This window comes from Pecten maximus, chromosome 7 (assembly GCF_902652985.1).
Source record: "Pecten maximus chromosome 7, xPecMax1.1, whole genome shotgun sequence".
Classification (NCBI taxonomy): Eukaryota; Metazoa; Mollusca; class Bivalvia; order Pectinida; family Pectinidae; genus Pecten; species Pecten maximus.
Window position 1 is genome coordinate 41490581 of NC_047021.1, and position 20720 is coordinate 41511300.

General features: G+C 37.2%; 1 protein-coding gene across 1 annotated transcript in view; it reads right to left on the reverse strand.

Moving 5' to 3' along the window:
• LOC117330865 overlaps positions 1-13626 on the reverse strand; it is a 40505-nt gene extending 26879 nt beyond the window's left edge. The window contains exons 1-2 of the mRNA XM_033889404.1: positions 12839-13626; positions 2691-2820 (exon numbers count right to left, since the gene is read on the reverse strand). Of these exons, the coding sequence (XP_033745295.1) occupies positions 2691-2763 (73 nt within the window). The 5' untranslated portion in view covers positions 2764-2820; positions 12839-13626. The remainder of the gene's footprint in view (positions 1-2690; positions 2821-12838) is intronic.
• Positions 13627-20720: the final 7094 nt, after the last annotated feature.

Consider the following 20720-nt stretch of genomic DNA (forward strand, 5'->3'; position numbering starts at 1 on the left):
TGATTATCCACGGCTCTGCCTCCTCAGCCAATATACAGCAGGCTGAGTGACAGAGACCGTATTTAACACTATGTACAAGCCACACCGACCGTCGCTTTCCTTTTACATTACCATATATAGTCGCGTGTTGTGTCGTATCTAACATTAGGCGCGTGATCGCAGTATCTAACCATAGTCACGTGTGGTTTATTCGTATCTAATCATAGTCACGTGATCGGACGCTGTATCTAAATATAGTTATGTGACTCATTTTTTACTACCGTGTGTCTATATCTTGCGCTCTTATTCCGTCAATGTTCGGAATCAAATCTCCGATGTGTGTCGCATTCGGTGTATTACTGTACCGTCAATAATTCCGAGGTGTATCGATGGAAAAATGGCGGCGTCTACAGACACTAGAAGATAACACTTTCAAAGAGAGAGAAAAATACAGTTTTTCGAGTTCATGCTGGGTCGAGTTTCAATTTAGGCTAGGAATAGAGTGTGAGAGGTCGCTTGTTCAAGTCACAGAACGGACACGCTATTTGCCATGATGTGAGGACGTATTTGGTGAAAAACGCAGTTCTATGTTTAGAGAATGGTTTCGGTGAAGACAGAAATACAGCGAGTTCTTATACTGTTGATGCAGGTTCGATTCCGGGCCTTGCCGGTTTTGTTTAAGGTTTTGCAAACAGACCAAAAGCACCTTAGATGTACTACCACAAACAACCATGTTTACATGTATTTCACTGGGGATACCACGTGTTCACCTTTTTGACCTCAACGAAGAAAATACAGCTTAATAGATACAGATAAAAATCAAATCAATGTGCTCTATAGCTAGTTATTTATAGCTACTTACATGTGTTTGCACTATAATTTTGTTTATCGCGACACTTGGGAAGCTGAAAAACGGGCCGGCATGTGCTGTCATGGTTGCGTCCTTGGGCAAGACACTTTACCCTAATTGCTTTCGACGGGCCCTAGTATGTTGTTCTGAGAGACAGTCACCATCGACTATAAGGTAATCTCGTCTCAAAATGACCCTGGTTGTTCTAGGCGATAAACCCAACAAACAAACAAACAAACAAATGTGACATACCAATGTATCTTATAACTAAATATACTTTGATTTGATAACCGACAAGGCGAGGTTGACTTAAGTTAATATTTCCCTTTACATGCTGTCAACAAAACGAGGCCGACTAAGCTCACCATTTCCTCTAATCGGAAGGTTTCTGGTGTTTTATCTTCGGAATGCCATATTTGTGATAACAGCCTTCACATGACCCGACGAGATCCTGCGTGACACAGGGCAATTCTATGACGTATAATCACGTGATTCACATTACAAAAAAGGCCGAGAAATGTTCGGAAACTTACTTGGAGATGAACTGATTAGACTAGTCTGTTTATGTGGTGAAATCTATGTCTGTATAATCTGATATATTGAAATATGTTTCAATATATATTTGATTTCTATCGACGAAGCTTACCGTTTCTTCCTTACCTAAAACAATCACTGTCGACAAGGCGAGGCGAGGTTGACTAACTTAACAATTCCCCCTGACCTGCTGTCGACAAGGCGAGGTTGACTTAACAATTCCCCCTGACCTGCTGTCGACAAGGCGAGGTTGACTTAACCATTCCCTCTGACCTGCCGTCGACAAGGCGAGGTTGACTTAACCATTCCCCCTGACCTGCTGTCGACAAGGCGAGGTTGACTTAACCATTCCCCCTGACCTGCTGTCGACAAGGATATTTTGACTAAGCTTACAATTCCCTCATCGTCGGATACCCACTACGTCACGCTACTCATTAAAATATCATCCGTGGGTCAGCTTAGTGAAAAAAACTCGTTTCAATACAGGCTATTTGGTTGGCTCCGTCACATTTTCCTATCGGAATTTCAGACAATCAGTTTGAAAGAAGCATACGCTTTATAGAAGCTTTTAGAAAATTTCTTCTGACTTACTGTCAACTAGGCTAGGCTGACTAAGCTTTCATCTACCCTACTGTCGACAAGGTCAAGCTGACTAAGCTTTCATCTACCCTACTGTCGACAAGGCGAGGTTGACTAAGCTTTAATCGAACCTACCGTCGACAAGGCGAGCTTGACTAAGTTTACCAATTTCCCCAAACCTATGTCGACAAAGGCGAGGTTGACTAAGCTTGCAAATTCCCCCGAACCTACTGTCGACAAGGGGCGAGGTTGACTAAGCTTGCAAATTCCCCCGAACCTACTGTCGACAAGGGGCGAGGTTGACTAAGCTTACAATCCCCCCCCCCCCCCCCCCCCCCCCCCGCTCCCCCCTCCCCCCCCCCCCCCCCCCCCCCCCGTGCCCCCCCCCCCCCCCCTTACCTACTGTCGACAAGGCGAGGTTGACTAAGCTTACCGATTCCATCGAACCTACTGTCGACAAGGCGAGGACAAGGCGAGGTTGACTAAGCTTACAGTTTCCGCTTAACTTGAAGTCGACAATGCGAGGTTGACTACATTTAAGCTCACACATTCCCCGAACCTACTGTCGACAAGGCGAGGTTGACTAAGCTGACACATCCCTCGAACCTACTGTCGACAAGGCGAGGTTGACTAAGCTTACAAAATCCCCCGAACCTACTGTCGACAAGGCGAGGTTGACTAAGCTTACAAAATCCCCCGAACCTACTGTCGACAAGGCGAGGTTGACTTAAGTAACATTTTCTCTTACCTGCTGTCGACAAGGCGAGGTTGACGAAAGTTATCCATTGAATCAGAAATATGCACACCAGCATCTGTTCCATGGGGCGGAGAGATGAGTCAGCGTCATTTCCTCTTTAATACGCATGCGTAAATGAAACCTGTAAAAGTGAGTTAATTCTAAATGATTTAAAGGCAAATTTTGTTTATGATTTTAACAAAGTAGACAAATAGACAAAATTATTTCACGATATGTGATAATAAATTATTTTTTCTTCAAATTGCAACTACGCAATATGTGCTCGTACGGTATACACTGTCTGCAACATTGTACAATGCTGTCTAATTTCCTGTATGATCATGAGGTAATGGACATTCGGCCATTACCGCGACTGGATCAGAACTATTTGACGCTTCTCCTCTCAATGAATTAACACGATACCATCTTCAGTGGCAAACATTCGGAAGACTGTTATCACGTGGACACTGATAATACGTAAACCTCGATGCCATTTCACTTCAACCTATCATTGAAGGGCAGTATGCCAGGTTGCGTTTACGGCTGTATGAATGCAATTGGCAATAACAATCCAATGTATTCCTTATGAAGATTGAGGTCATTTGATCATTCTTTCGCGACAAAATATTAGCAGTGTATGAGAGAGACATATGTATTTATGCTAATCTTTGCCAAAACGACTTATTTACATATACAATTTTTTTAAATGACACTATTGTGCGTGATTCTGCGAGTACGATGTTATTTCACTACTTGGCTATTTCGCCCGACAGGAATGGTTATTTCAGTGCAATATAATGCCAAGCGATATGCCCGATAACTTGTTAATTTTGGCGTATTTTTATATACTTCCTTTGTGAAGTCCAAAAACTTATTGTTTTCGGTGAACAAATCTTGTATAGACTAATTCTGACGAAAGCGTTTTGCTAAATGACCGCGCTTTTGGTAACTTGGCCAATTGCAATGTCGCTGTGAAAAAAACATTATCAAACGATTTTGGAAGAAAAACAAAATCATTAAAGATTAATCACGTTTATAAATCTAAAGTATATATATACAAGTTTCACCCCAAAAACCAATTGCAAAGCAAAGCAGAAATGCAGTAGAAAACAACAAAAAACGATCGCCATTTAAGATATATATATAGAACGCCTGCAACGCTGTTAAAAATCTAACAAAAATGACAAAATATAGTTCGCATCATCTTTAATTTTTTAAACAAATTTTCCGTCTGTGTTAAATAATAATGATGACATGTTAGTTCAATTTTCTCTATAAGTAAAGTAATCTTCTAAAATCTAATCAAAGCTAGAGTATCGTCGCTTCCCTGATCGATACAGGAACCAGACAAGCCTGCTCCCGTAACGAGGATTCCGCCGTCCGAAAATTGATCTTGTTACTTTGCATTAGTGTCAGGTTTCCACAAGTGTAATTTTTATAATTAATTAACAAGTGTGCCGAGACATTAATAAATTAGGTTATCTAAACCCATTGTTATTTGTTGGTAAACACTGTTCTGATTAAGATGATATCTCGAAAGAGATGGATCATCGTGAAGCATTCATAGGATTGTGCTTGATACCGGCCTTTTTTATTTAGCTTTATTTTCGTATTTTTAAAAATCGCATCCTAATATGTCATGTTGCGTGATGTTATTTCGTTTTTTGCGGTGCTTGATAAAGATAACTATTCTATTTTTGACTGACATCAATCATGGATAATTAGAAATCAGATATTTTGGAGAAAGAAAGAAAGGAGAAGGTTTAGAGGATAAACAAATCAGAAAAGATATAAATTCTACATGATAGCTGACAAAAACAGAAGTCGTGGTATTTAGAAATATGATGTAGGAACACAGGTACAAAAACATAGAGACAATAAGGTAAATTAGGTCATATTTTCGATAGACATTACAAAGAGGTATTTCTTATAGAGATGTGACTTTAAACAGAGGTATTTCCTTTGGATATTATAAAGAGGTATTTCATATAGACATTATATAGAGGTATTTCATATAGACATTATATAGAGGTATTTCATATAGACATTATATAGAGGTATTTCATATAGACATTATAAAGAGGTATTTCATATATACACTATATAGAGGTATTTCATATATACATTATATAGAGGTATTTCATATAGACATTATAAAGAGGTATTTCATATATACACTATATAGAGGTATTTCATATAGACATTATATAGAGGTATTTCATATAGACATTATATAGAGGTATTTTATATAGACATTATAAAGAGGTATTTCATATAGACATTATATAGAGGTATTTCATATAGACATTATAAAGAGGTATTTCATATAGACATTACATAGAGGTATTTCATATAGACATTATAAAGAGGTATTTCATATAGACATTATATAGAGGTATTTCATATAGACATTATATAGAGGTATTTCATATAGACATTATATAGAGGTATTTCATATAGACATTATATAGAGGTATTTCATATAGACATTATATAGAGGTATTTCATACAGACATTATAAAGAGGTATTTCACATAGACATTATAAAGTGGTATTTCATATAGACATTATGTAGAGGTATTTCATACAGACATTATATAGAGGTATTTCATACAGACATTATATAGAGGTATTTCTTATAGACATTATAAAGAGGTATTTCATACAGACATTATAAAGAGGTATTTCTTATAGACATTATATAGAGGTATTTCTTATAGACATTATAAAGAGGTATTTCATATAGACATTATATAGAGGTATTTCATTTAAGCATTGAACGGCTTTCAGTTGGCATTCATAGTCATAGCGCGCTTCATGAAATTTGCCTCTGTCCAGTTGGCATTCATATTGACTATGAATGCCAACTGAAAGCCTTTCAATGCTTATATTTACCATCTGCGATTTTTTATTTGTCGTGCGATTTTTTTTTTGAAATTTTCAAATTCAAATTTCTGTTGGCAGTTCATAAGCTGGTGAACTCGCAACTGAATTGGTAGGGTTATTTAGTGGCAGTGCCATACAATGGTAAATATATAGACATTATAAAGAGGTATGTCTTATAGACATTATATAGAGGTATTTCATATAGACATTATAAAGAGGTATTTCATATAGACATTATAAAGAAGTATTTCATATAGACATTATAAAGAGGTATTTCCTAATCAAGATATAGCGTTTATAGTTTGATGACAGTGCTGAGGACTATATTGAATGTTCAGGATGGGTTAGATTCTAAAGCATTGACTGGATCGTGACTACAAGAAATTGTCACTATGTTTTATCCGGAAATATTTGAAACCAATCTTCAGAAATATTTGTTTTCGGATTATATCGTGTGTGATTAGATGGGAACTTCAGGTATGTACACACAAATACAATTGTATTCGTCACTTTTGACAGCGCTTATCATTATTTTCAATTATTGGCTTTGAACATGGCGACCTCCAATGTGTTTGTCATACACCGTATAAACAGAATTGAGATAATAAAAACGACTGTATACATTTGCGGATCATATCGACTTCTAGGATTTCATAGCCAGACATTAACGCTACAAAAGTACCTGGCATTGTCTGAACCCGACATTTGGGAGACAATAGATCAGACCGGAACGATTTCTGTAATTAAAGTATGTTTCCACATCTATAACAACTACAGTATATGTATATCCTTATAAATGTCACCTGGTAACAGTTTCTTCAACGCTTCTTAACAAAAAGCAATTTCTTAACTTAAAATTTTATACAGGTAAAAAGACTAATTGGATCTAAGAGAAATATATTAGTTTAAAAGGAATTCTTCTTAGATTATGTAATTTTTTTCCGACGAAAAAATCAGTTCAGGAATTTTCTGAAGTGATGGAATATATATATGTAACAAGGATCTGGAACAGAGGCAAATCGTACATTTTTACATTTACATGTATATATATATACCTTTCCGGTGTATTAAGGCTGTTCGTGTGAAGGTCGTGTATTGACATACATAACTACATCGAATGGCTCTCGTAGGATATCGCCATATTCACATATCTCAAGAATTAATACAAAATTTAATGTCCACAGCAATTCCCGTATGTTTACGAGACACGTGCATTTTCACGCGAACAACACGTGTTAGCTCCCAGTGGTCATATAAAAGGTACCTTTAAACACCCGAGTACGCCTGTTAACCTTAGGCCTGAACCGCTAAATATATCATGGAGTTTCTCTCATTAGCTATGGATGATTGAAACCATCATATATTATGAAAATATCAATATATTTAGCTAGGTATGAATCAGATTAGTGTCCCACAGGGAAAGTAATGACGTCACTTCCGCCTAAATTTGAATGAACTCTATGAACTACAATATGTCAAATACTGAGATTCCAAAGTGACGTTTCGGACGTGCGCTCTAACAAACTTGTGACCGGCGACCAATTTATATGGCAGTCGTGTGTTCGGCCGAAAAATCGAGCAAACCCGTAATGGCTTCTTTTCTGGAAATTCGGTTTTCTGATCAATTCTCTCTTAGAACGAAATGAACTTACTTTAGATAAAAAAAACGGTCAACCTGAGTAATCATTTCCCTCAAAAGTAGATAAAAAAAAAAGAGGTTTGGCGATGTGTGTTGCACTGTAAGTGGACACATTTGAAACAGCACACACAAAAAAATAGAAATTAGTTAAGAATGTAAACTTTTAGGAACTGACATGAAATAAATGGGAAGACGAAAATCAAAACAATAAATATAAATTAAAGTTCAGTCACCAAACGCTTTTAAAACCACTCAGGTACCAATTAAAGCAGTCGACATTCAAACATCAATGGCCAATGTGAACATTAATGTGTCTGTGAAGCCCGCTATAGGGACCACAGAACCAAATCAAAAATAGATTGTGGGTTTTCCCCGTTTGCGCAGAAGATTTAATAGGAAGGTGAATGCATCGGGGCCTACTGATTGGATATTTAGGTGAGAGAAGTTTCCAAAGTTTTAATATGTGGGTTGGGCAATACATGTAGATGTAAAATATATAGAAAAAAGGTTATTTCTTTGCTAGCCTGTTTTTGCCAGGGGGAGTTAAGTAAGTGTGTATTTTGTTGTTAATTCAGATGAATTTTTGGTGCTGCATTCAATACAAGATGGTGGCACCCATATAAAAAAAAGTTCAAATTGGTAGAATTTTTTATCATTCTATTTAGAGGTTTCTGAGATGACATTTTTCAAAATTATAGCTACTGGACCAGTGATAGAAAACTCCATTTAAGCAGTACAGTGGTAAACGTTAACATTATCGTCTATGGGAAATAATTTGGTTCCGTGGTCCCTGTATAAATAACGACGTCCAAACTACCACAATTACTGAAGCCCGCAACAGAAAAAAAAACTGTACAATGTCACAGAGAGTTGAATTTCAAACATACGAACTATATCGTAAACAAACATTACATATGTACATTGTGAATCGTTATCAATGATTCTAGTATGAGATGTCGTTATATTCACAGTTAGATATAAAGAAAAACAAAAACTGTTTGATGTTTGTATTCTATTCACACGAATTTGTAAAGCGTCCCTAAACGTGCAGTCATACAATTCATTGATTTATTGATTGCTGAACAGAACCGTGGAAAAAACTTTGGCTGTTTCCTATATGTATCGGGTCCAATTGTTTACAATTGGTATCGAGCTCTCTTTAGTAACAATAATCACACTTTTGTGGCAAACAATTTATTAGCAAAAGACTTAATTAGAATTTCTATATTTAGATATTTACATCGAATTAATTTCACGGTGAATCGCTCAATCTGATATTGTTATGAATATTCAACATCTCCTACACGTGCAGCTGTTCTGATAGAATTTTAAGTGATATTTGTCTGTGACACGCATCTCAAAATGTTTAATCGTGGCATCTGTAAAACTTCAAAAGAACACGTTTGAAGAAGTATATGATATTTGAAGATATCTGCATCCATCCATCCATCCATCCATCCATCCATCCTATCCTCACTCCCTCCATCCATCCATCGATCCCCCTCCCTCCCTCCCTCCCTCCCACAATCCATCGATAATCCCTCCTTCCATCCACCAATCATCCCTCCCTCCTCACCAATCTATCCACCCTCCATCCATTATCCATCAATCCATATTTCCTCCCTCCCTCCCTCCCTCCAAACACCATCCATTACCTCTTTTTACACATGCCATGAAAATGTTTCCTTATTGAAAAGATATTTTTATGTAAACAAAGGAAACACCTGTTAAAGTGCTTCTAACAATGCGCGTGTCTTAACATATCGATTACTTACCGCTTACACAAAACGACATCGACTTTACCAGCGTTAGATACAGGTGACGGAACGCAGAGATATGTTACATACACTAACACACACATATATACAATACCAGCCCGTAAATATTACCCACGTCATCAACCCTTCTACAAACAGAAAAATAATTTACGCATGAATGTTGATGGAAAGAGCCCGAAATCTTAATGAAGGATTGTACAACGACACACCAGATCTAAGCAGATACAGTAGAGCCAATCAAACTACATCTATATCTATTTCGTCTTTCTAGGACTCGTCAGTGATGTCCTTTTAGCACTTGTCAGTGATGTTTGGGACATCATACAGCATTTTTGTCCTTCTCGGTCTCGTTAGTGATGTTACAAACATTAAACAGCTGCTTTGTTCTCCTAGGGGTCGTCAATGATGGTTAGAGAGCCATCATATATTTGTTTCGTCCTTCTATCAATGATGTTACGGACGTCATAAGCTGTTTTGTCCTTCTATAAGTTTAGGACTCGTCAGTGATCGTCCTTCTAGGACTCGTCAGTGACGTTATAGACACCAAACAGCTGTTTTGTCCTTCTAATAACTCGTCAGTGATGCTAGGGACATCACACAGCTGTTTTGTCCTTCTACGACTCGTCAGTGATGCTAGGGACATCATACAGCTGTGTTGTCCTTCTACGACTCGTCAGTGATGCTAGAAACATTATGCAGCTGTTTTGTTCTCCTAGGGTTCGTCAATGATGGTTAGAGAGAAATCATATATTTGTTTCGTCCTTCTAGGACTCGTCAGTGACGTTATAGACACCATACAGCGGTTTTGTCCTTCTAGGAACTAGTCAATAATGTTAGAGACACCAACAGCGGTTTTGTCCTTCTAGGACTCGTCAGTGATGTTAGGGACATCAAACAGCTTTTTTGTCCTTCTAATAACTCGTCAGTGATGTTAGGGACATCATACAGCTGTTTTGTCCTTCTATGACTCGTCAGTGATGCTAGAAACATTATACAGCTGTTTTGTTCTCCTAGGGGTCGTCAATAATGTTTAAAAAGCCATCATATATTTGTTTCGTCCTTCTAAGACTTGTTAGTGATGTTAGGGACATCATAAACTGTTTTGTCCTCCTAGGACTCGTCCGTGACGTAACGGACACCATACAGATGTAACTCGTCAGTGACGTTATAGACATCATACAGCTGTGTTATCCTTCTACGACTCGTCAGTGATGCTAGAAACATTATACAGCTGTTTTGTTCTCCTAGGGGTCGTCAATGATGGTTAAAAAGCCATCATATATTTGTTTCGTCCTTCTAAGACTTGTTAGTGATGTTAGGGACATCATAAACTGTTTTGTCCTTCTAGGACTTGTCAATGATGTTAGAGATATCCTACAGCTGTTTCGTCCTTCTACGACTCGTCAGTGATGCTAGGGACATCATACAGCTGTTTTGTCCTTCTAGGAACTAAGGGCCTGCGTGTTGATACAAACGTACCTAGGAGGCGACTTAAGAAATTCAAAATAGGTCGAAGTAGATGTTAAAATCTTGATGGACAGGTGCAGGTCCATAGAAAAACATCCATGTTTCATTTCTTGGGGTCAATTTAAAAGATACATTTAATATCTGAAGACTTGCTATCACGATGTACTAGCATTCATTCATACAATACGCCTCATATCTGTTTATTTGTCGATTTGTCCATAAGAGAGAAAAAAAAGTCTATTTATGGCTAGTCTTGGATTGTACATTAGTAGCGACATAGCAGACACTGCTTGATTAGTTGTACCGTACAAACTTGCTATGGGGATACGGCAGACCAATTATTTTCTCCGAACCATCAGAGAGGAAAATGGAATCTCGTTATTACAAAAGCTGTTTCTGAATAAATGTCTGGATTATTTATTGTCAGAATAACGGAGACATCGCAAGACAGAAATATTCCACAAAGCTATGCCCGGATAATGGTAAGCACAGGGACTTGAGAAATTGTTACAGTCTACAAGTATTTGGACCTTCCCTAGTGTGTATAGCACATTTTGAGACGTTTAAGGGGCAAGATTAAATTCAGGTAAAAATGACACCCCCGGTGCTCATTGATACAGAAAATTAACCCCGGGGTGTCATTTTTATCGAATTTTAATCAAGCCTCCAAAAAAAGTCTAAAAATGTGCCATACACACAAGGGAGAGTAGAAATACTTGTAGACTGTAACAAATTATCAGGTCCCTTGATGGACGAGAATGAACTACACACGATCTTATTGGACTTATCCGATAATTTATTCATTCGAGTCTGTGGACCCCTAAATGACACTATGAAATATTCGTGTAGTCGGCACTGCATTACAATCAACTTGTAACTTGTAATCACAATAGTAATCTCGTGATTATAAAAGAAGATTTTTATTAGTTAGGTTAATTTAAATCACATTGATACCTCGTTACCAGTATCTGGATATAAAAGATATGTGTTTGCAATATTTTTTTTTTTTTTTGAGGAGGAAGGGACTTGGGGAGGGGGGAGGAGGAGGAAGGGACTCGGGGGGGGGGGGGGGGGGGGGGGGGAGGGGGATATCGCAAAGGGGGGCAAACAATAAATGAATAATACCATAATTTGTTTACATTTTGTTCTAAACCATACTGTAATTTCTTGTTTCTTAATAAAAATGATCCGCTCAGGGATAAATTCGCTCAAGTAGAGGCATATCGCTACTGACGGTAACCAGGTGATTGATTAATCGATATATACATTGTCTTACCATAACTCAAGAAGACATCCGAAAGGTTGTGTTAGCCCAAGTACACATCACCCTTCGTGAGTCAGTAACACAGATTGTCACGGTATATATAGTGGACTGGAGAGCGAAGAAACCAAACATTTTAATATTGTATAAGGATTTACAAAAGACGCTCTAGGGAATACATCATTAAATATTCATTCATAAAAGCGAAAACTCAATAAATAAACCGTTAATTAGATGCAATAAAAAGTAACATCTTGGCAACATTTAAGTAGGTAGGAAATTTTTGATTTTTGGGTCCAAATAAACTGTTTGTAAGAAAATCTTGATACTTCACTATATATAAATTACAGAAAGCAATTTATGTTTCAAGTGAATGATTTGTCATTTCATGGTGGTGGAGGTGGTGGTGGTGAATGTAATGGCGACGACGACGAAGAAGAAGATGATGATGATGATGATGGTGATGATGATGATGATGATGATGATGATGGTGATGATGATGATGATGGTGATGATGATGGTGATGATAATGGTGATGATGATGATGGTGATGATGATGATGATGATGATGATGGTGATGATGATGATGATGATGATGATGATAATGGTGATGATGATGATGATGGTGATGATGATGGTGATGATGGTGATGATGATGATGATGATGATGATGAAGATGATGATGATGAAGATGATGATGATGATGATGATGATGATGGTGATGGTGATGATGATGGTGATGATGATGATGGTGATGATGATGATGATGATGATGATGATGATGATGATGATGATGATGATGATGATGATGAAGATGATGATGGTGATGGTGATGATGATGATGATGATGATGGTGATGATGATGATGATGATGATGATGATGATGTATGTACATGTATGATAGTGAGATGGACGTTTAACGGAGTTTACAATAGTCAGAATACCAAATCATATCATTCTAAGTTAACGACAGAGTGTACAAGTAGCGTTTGACTTAAAGTATTGGTCGCTATAGTTTAAGACATTTACGTCTATGATAAAATGTCATCAAACAATAGGTCTAAATTTAGACAGTGAAGCTAACAAATCATTTGCTTTTTGAACAAAAACCATAGATATATATATTTACCTGTCCAGTCTAAATGGCTTTGGTCACTCGCAACTCCACATAAAATCAGATGCCGTGACACTCACAAATTAAACTCCATAGAAATCGAAACTATAAATGACTGCACCAGATTATCAATCGGTGAAAGCACTCAAAGGCAAAAACGAACAGCAGCAGTCTCTATGATAACAGCCGAGAGAGTTACTATACGCTCCTCAAACACTACGAGAGAGCAAGTCTGTTCGAGCATCATTGGGAACGCCGATCCATGCCATTCACATAATGAATCGAAGGAGCTTGTTTCAATAGTGAATGTCGTGTATGAAAAATAAGTACTAGGTACTTGCCTCATAAATAAATCACTCGTGATGTCAGTACTGGGGATCACCTTCTATACTACTCCCGCCGGTAGACGAACCACGTAAGCATATGGAAGTGTATCTCAGCTGGTTGGAGGTTTCTCATTCCCACGAGACGACCCGCTCTGTGCTGTTTACTTGCAATTGGCTTTTAAACAGACTAGCCTGAACACGTAACATTTAGTAGCTATCCAACTCACCACTCTAATAATCTGACGAGTTTATGATTTTGAACGTAACACTTGCACTTCTCATCTCATATGCTGCAAATTTCTGGCATTGTACGCTTTAGACAGTTTTAATATATATATTGACTTTCTAATCATTTCTCTGCACTTAATTTTGCTTCATAACCCGTTATTTTCTCTCGATTTACCCTCTCAACACGTATATATACATTTATAGACACAATGCAAATGTATCATCCTTTGATTTTGTTTTTTTTGTTTTTTGTTTTTTGTTAATTCAGATTTTACTACAATTTTAGCATTTCAGAAAAATTATATAAATGTATGTTACCAGCACAAATGTCACATTAATTTTTGTATTGGCTTTTTGTCTAACCTAGAAAAAAATTATCTAACGTAGTAAAGAGATTTACATACATTTGTATGGTCCCTCAAAGATCAATATAAGCACCGATGATTGTATATCTGATGTTGTTTACAAAGTAGACCAGTAGATTGAGAAACTTCCTGTACTGTATAAGTCCAATGTATATGAGATATTGCTTTGGGGGGTGATTCCGCTCTGGAGTCTGCCACCATTTGCTGCCAATAACAACTCCCTGTATACCTTCACGAACGCCGGCCAACTTCGATAGATTAACAATTTAATTAGGATTGAGAAGCATGTCGGTGAAAGATTACAACAAAGTTCTCCCAAAGTTTCATCAATGGCCTCCAAACAGTGTTTATTCCACGTGCGAATATTGGATACAAAACACACAGATGTAATTCAGCCGAGCTAACCAGGCGAAGCCATCAGAAAAAAAAATCAATACCTCTCGAGAAATGGATAACTCTCTTCAACTTGAGTCGCTCCTAGTACTTCTCGATGATCAATATAATTTAATTGAAAGGTGTTCGCTCTGTATTATAGGAAGTAGTTTTCATTTCACGTGGAATTAAAAAGAATCGCTGATAACCATTATTGAAGCGAACTAGAAGGAAAAACAAGTTTGTTTACTTATTGTATTGAGCAGCATTCGCATCATTGCATGTTGGGATAGAGAGAATGTAAACAGTAATGAAATGATGACATGATTTATTCATTAGGATATTTTTCCAGATTAAACTCTATTTAATTTTAGAAATATCTGTAATTACTTATTAAAAAGTGATATTATAGAGTACTCAGATGCTGCTGCTGCTGTAAATAATATACTTTATAACACGAGACATTTGTGATGTAAAAACGTTTTTGGTTTCGTTTTTGTTACATGGAACAACTAATATGAAAATAAGGGATACTAACTCCAAACCACGAAAGAAAGTACTCACGTGCATGTCAAAACTACGTAAGAAAGTACTCACGTGCATGTCAAAACTACTAAAGTACTCACGTGCATGTCAAAACCACGAAAGAAAGTACTCATGTGCATGTCAAAACCACGAAAGAAGGTATACTCACGTGCATGTCAAAACCACGTGAGAAAGTACGCACGTGCATGTAAATCCACGAAAGAAAGTACTCACGTGAATGTCAAAACCACAAAAGAAAGTACTCACGTGCATGTCAAAACCACGAAAGAAAGCACTTACGTGCATGTCAAAACCACGAAAGAAAGTACTCACGTGCATGTCAAAACCACGAAAGAAAGTACTCACGTGCATGTCAAAACCACGGAACAAAGTACTCGCGTGCAGGTCAAAACCACGAAAGAAAGTACTTACGTGCATGTCAAAACCACGAAAGAAAGTACTCACGTGCATGTCAAAACCACGAAAGAAAGTACTCACGTGCATGTCAAAACCACGAAAGAAAGTACTCACGTGCATATCAAAACCACGTAAGAAAATACTCACGTGCATGTCAAAACGACGAAAGAAAGTACTCCCGTGCATGTCAAAACCATGAAAGAAAGTACTCACGTGCATGTCGAGTTATACTGTACTTTGCTTTTCTCGTGAAGCACAAGTTCACTGACGTTTAACTATAAAAATATCCTGAAACAGTCTTCTTGATTAAAAATTAAAAATCAAAGTTTTATGAATGTTCAAATTTTTTAAAACATCTTGAAGAAATAAATATAAACACATTTAAAGTTTACTATTTAAGCTTATAAGGCTTGCACTTTGATAGATCCTCGATTTTGCAAGCTATATTAGGCCTGATGATTGTACATTACCCAAGGGTACGGGATTAATTAGACTGCTTGTTCGCTTCTGCACCATTGCATGCCTTTGGATCTTTTGCACTGAAAGTTTGATGCAGGATTGACAGTACAAACGTATTAGCTCAGTAAAAACTGAACACTTGCCTGCTTTAGGCACTTTCAAATCCATCCTCCACGAATGACTTGGGACGCATTAAACAGTTACCATGAAATGAAACATACATGTATATTGCTGTATTTTTTTCCCTGTTGACAGGTAATTTTGAAAACTAATTACAAGTTTGTGAAATTAGAATCCAACCTCTTTAAATTACTTGTACTTTTAACTGTGGGTAGCCGGAAGGGATACGGGAATCACTGTAAATTTAATTTTGACAGTTGAATTAGAATTATCGGATTGAAAAATCTATGAAATTAACACTAAACGAATTCACCTATCATTTGGTAGTGTTTTATTATGATTAGTTAATCAAAGCAGTATTTTCTGAAGTATTGCATGTCCCTGAGCATCTCATGGTAGGTTTCAATGACTGAACCTATGTCCAAATATGATCTAAACTGATTTACTTTTTCCTGATCTTAGATCTGAGGTATTTAACACCACATACAAAGGTATATAACATCACATATATAGGTATAAAACACTTCATAAAAATGTGTAAAACAACAAATGTTATGCTGGTTGATTAGAGAGATATGAATTAAACTATTCGAGAAACAAACACAAATCTAAAAATACAACATTGATTGTTTTAATTTTGGTATAAAACTTCATTGATCCCGATTTGTGTTCTTTATATAAATATACACGGTACAATGTACAAATTTCAACAGCAATTTGTTAAGAATTCAGATCAATGTTATAAAGAGTTCGTACTGTAGTACAATAAATGTGAATTTCACTCGAAGTACAAATGGCTGTCAAAAGGTAAAAGCAGAACATTGGATTTGCATGTATTACAAATGAATAAGCTGCGGTCGATCACATATCATAAATTAACTTCGTCCTCGGTTAATATCTACTCTAGTTGATACATCCATGTGTCGACCTCATTAAATGTCTATAATTTTGAGCAAACATACATTTTTTTAAGTTATGGTATTATCATACATGTGCGTGTAGGCTAGTTTTGCTTACTATATAGCCATATACATCAACTTGGATCGACGGTTTCCTGAATGAGCGTTGAAGTAGATAATGAAAGATCTAATGGAACTTTAATAATACACATTGTAATTAGAGTGGTGATTATCTTAATATAGCATTGGAAACAATATGCGGAAAGTACACCGGAAATGCTTCAGTGATTAATTATGGAGTTTCACAGCTGAAAGCTGAAATCACAACCTTAGAGGGAAGTCGAATTGCTTGCATGTACAACAACATGCTTTATGAAAAAAGGAAGTAATTAGCAACACGCCGTAAAACTTAAACTGTGTTCTGAATCGTTATGAAATATTCATAATTTTCCGCAGACGAACGGTGCCTGATTGAATCGACAGATTGCTATCTATTGATGTCGAGAAGTTAACATTGTACATCCCCACCAACCATTAGTACATGAACGTGTGTAAAACTTTATTGTACTGGAAAAAACGCGTATAGTGTGTCTGGACCTGGGGAGAAATATTAAAGTCTGTCCAAACGTGCGGATAAACACTAAATTTTGTCCGGACATGCGGGTAAACACTTAAGTCTGTCCGGACATGCGGGGAAACACTTGTCTGTCCGGACGTGCCGGGAAACACATTAGACTGTCCGTACGTGCGTGGAAACACCAAAGTCTTCCCGGTCGTACGGTGAAACACTATAGTCTGTCCGGACGTGCGAGTAAACACTATATTCTATCCGGACGTGCAGGGAAACACTATATTCTGTCCTGACGTGCGGGTAAACACTATATTCTATCCGGACGTGCGGGGAAACACTATAGTCTGTCCTGACGTGCGGGAAACACTATATTCTATCCGGACGTGCGGGGAAACACTAAAGTCTGTCCGGACGTTCAGGGAAACATATATATTCTGCCCGGACGTACGTACTCTCTGTTTGAGAATGTGGGAAACACATTTGGGACATGTGATGGATCACGTTCAGTCTGTTTAGATGTGTGGTAAAACACGTACAAGCTATGCGAACGTGTGAGGAAATACGTTCTATCTGTTTGGATCTTTACGTTTGGGGAATCACATCCAGTCTGTCTGGACGTTTGGGGAATCACATCCAGTCTGTCTGGTCGTGTGAGTCTGTCTTTTCAGCGTTTGGGAAACACATTCAAACTGTTGGGGCATGTAGGGAATTAAGTCCAGTCTGTTGGGACATGTGGGGAGCACGTACAATCTCTTAGGGTATGTAGGAAATACCATGTGGAAACACGTGCAGTCCGTCCGGATATATGGAGAAACAGACTAGGTCTGTCCAGACGTGAGGGGAATCGGGTTCACGTTATGTAACACGTGGGGGAACACGTTTAGTTTAATTAGACGTGTGGAGAAACAAGTTCAGTCTAACCGGACTGGCAACGATGTGGAAACCCAGTATAATCTATACGGACGTGCGTCTTTGAATGCCCAAAGGTGTCAATCGAAACAAATTATGTCGGATGTAAATGCCTCGTAGTAAAAGTGTGAAGTGTTCATTTGAAAGATCGTGGATAAATTTAATGATGTCGGATTAATTTTACATGTACCAATATTTACTAGTGGCCATGTTGTTGTAGTCAGGGTCAATATTAACTGATCAACGGTTATTTCATTTGTCAATGTCGATTTAATTGGGACAGATCGCTATGCGAATGGGGACAAGTAAGTAAAGATAAGTATACATAAATGTCAAATGAGAAATGGAAAGGGATACTATCAAGTGTCCGTTGAGACAGCTGATGACAGATTATCAAGTGTCAATTTAACAATTATAAAGCCAAATATCAAATGTCAATCGTTAATTGTAAAGTCAGATTATCAAGTGTCTATATTTGACATTTGAAATACAGATTAGACTTGTCGAGGCTGATTTCAATTTTACACCTCAACAGAAAATCTTCAAATTGTCAATCGAGACTTGTAAAGACCGATTTCAATTTGACACTTGAACAGCAAATCTTCAAATGTCAATCGAGACTTGTAAAGACCGATTTCAATTTGACACTTGAACAGCAAATCTTCCAATGTCACTCGAGACTTTGCAGTGACATATTTATAAATTACATTATGATACTTGTTAAGTGTCAGTTTACTAGTTATTAAGACATACTATCAAACGCCAATAGAGACTTGTGAAGATCATTAAGTGTTAATTGTAAATCGTCTGAAGACCTTGATTTAAATTAGTTCTGTAATTGAGTATGATAAGCTATCTCAGCTACACATCACGGTCATGCGCATTGAAGCAGATCAAGAGACATCGATTTCTTTCCATCTAAGCCGAATAGAGTTAGCTCCCTTGCTTGTTTCTGCATTGTTACTTATTCGGTCTGCTTCTTTCTTTTTCTTTTCTTTTTTTTTTTGTTTTGCTTTTTTTTTTTCGTCACATAAAAACATTCATTGGTTGTGTAATAAAACCCTTACATTAACCATATTTTCCAATATGAAGATTATTTTTTAGAAATAATCGACACGTCGTGCTGAGCTTCATAGTCATATCCCTACTTACCATTCCGAAGAACATGTTTCATCATATAGAACGATGACATTAATTGCTTTTTGAATGGACAGAAGGCCGTTACGAGGGTAAACTGCAGTTTTAAGAGAGACATGCATGGTATATAATTCCCCTTCGATTAAAAAAAAAATGTATGATGTACCTGTAAGATATTAAATACACAGTACCAACATCAATAACACATTTTACAGGTTTTCAGAATACCAGAGTTTTAAAATGTTTCATTTCTTTCACTACCTTTTGTGATTAATAAATTAAATAGTGGATTTGGCATGAGTTACCCTTCATATTACAAACTAAAGATACGAGCTTTTCATTTATTTATTGATATTTTTGCGAGGTACATGTATATGGAGAACAAAAATGATAAGTTCAAAATAAGTGTAATAATTGTGAAATGAATAGAAACGAGTGACATGTTTTATTTATCATATGACTCGGCCAGTCGATGAAACGGTCGGTTTTAGAGCGAAGAAATAAAAACCAAGTCCCGATTTCATAGAATTTAATAGAATTTAATAGAATTTAATACACAAGCGACTGTTTATATCATGACGTCACAGGTTTTCACTTGGCGCGAAAAGACATTCATCAACAGTCATTAACTTTCGCTGTCATATACACATTTTACCGCGAGTTGAGAGATGTTTCGACATAAAAATGTTAAACTTTACGATTTGTTAGTACTGGTTTGTTTGATTTTTGTTTAACGTCCTATTAACAACCAGGGTCATTTAAGGACGCGCCAGGTTTTGGAGTTGGAGGAAAGCCGGAGTACCCGGAGAAAAACCACCGGCCTACGGTCAGTACCTGGCAACTGCCCCACGTAGGTTTCGAACTCGCAACCCAGTGGTGGAGGGCTAGTGTTAAAGTGTCGGGACACCTTAACCACTCGGCCACCGCGGCCCCCGTTAGTACTGGTTCAAATCTTGTTATCTGTCCACGAAAGTGTCAGGTATTGTATTTGTATTATTACGCCATATTCCCAGTTGGGCTACAAAATGACGCCGGAACAGCGACTAATGAGTTAGGCGATAGTGGCATCGCTGACTTCCAGATGGTTCCAGTCTATTGATGTGCTTAAATTTTTTTTTAAAGAAAGAACAAAAATGACTTTTCATGCTATTCAGATTTTCCAGATAAGATACATTTGTACATATAATTTCCGGTTTGCTATTGTCCATACAGACGGTCTAACAATGTTGAATGCTCCTTAGTTCATGCAAATGTTTGGGTTAATTCTGCATTTTTATTTTATGAGTGTAATTGAGTGGCAATGTAGTATTGCTGCCCTTTTATCGTTTTGTAAAAGAATACGAGACGTTGGTGTTGTCTTCTGGTTCGGAGTGTTGGAATGTTTAGATCTTGTAGCATTTTTTATCATTCATCCTTCCTCTCTGGATTTATAGTCCTTGATTATGAATCTTGCACCATGTCTTTGTACGCTTACCAGTTAAGCGATATCTTTGTTTGTGTACGGGTACCAAATAATTGCCCCGTATTCCTGATTGATCTTACCAGAGCTAGATATGCTGTCCTTCTGAT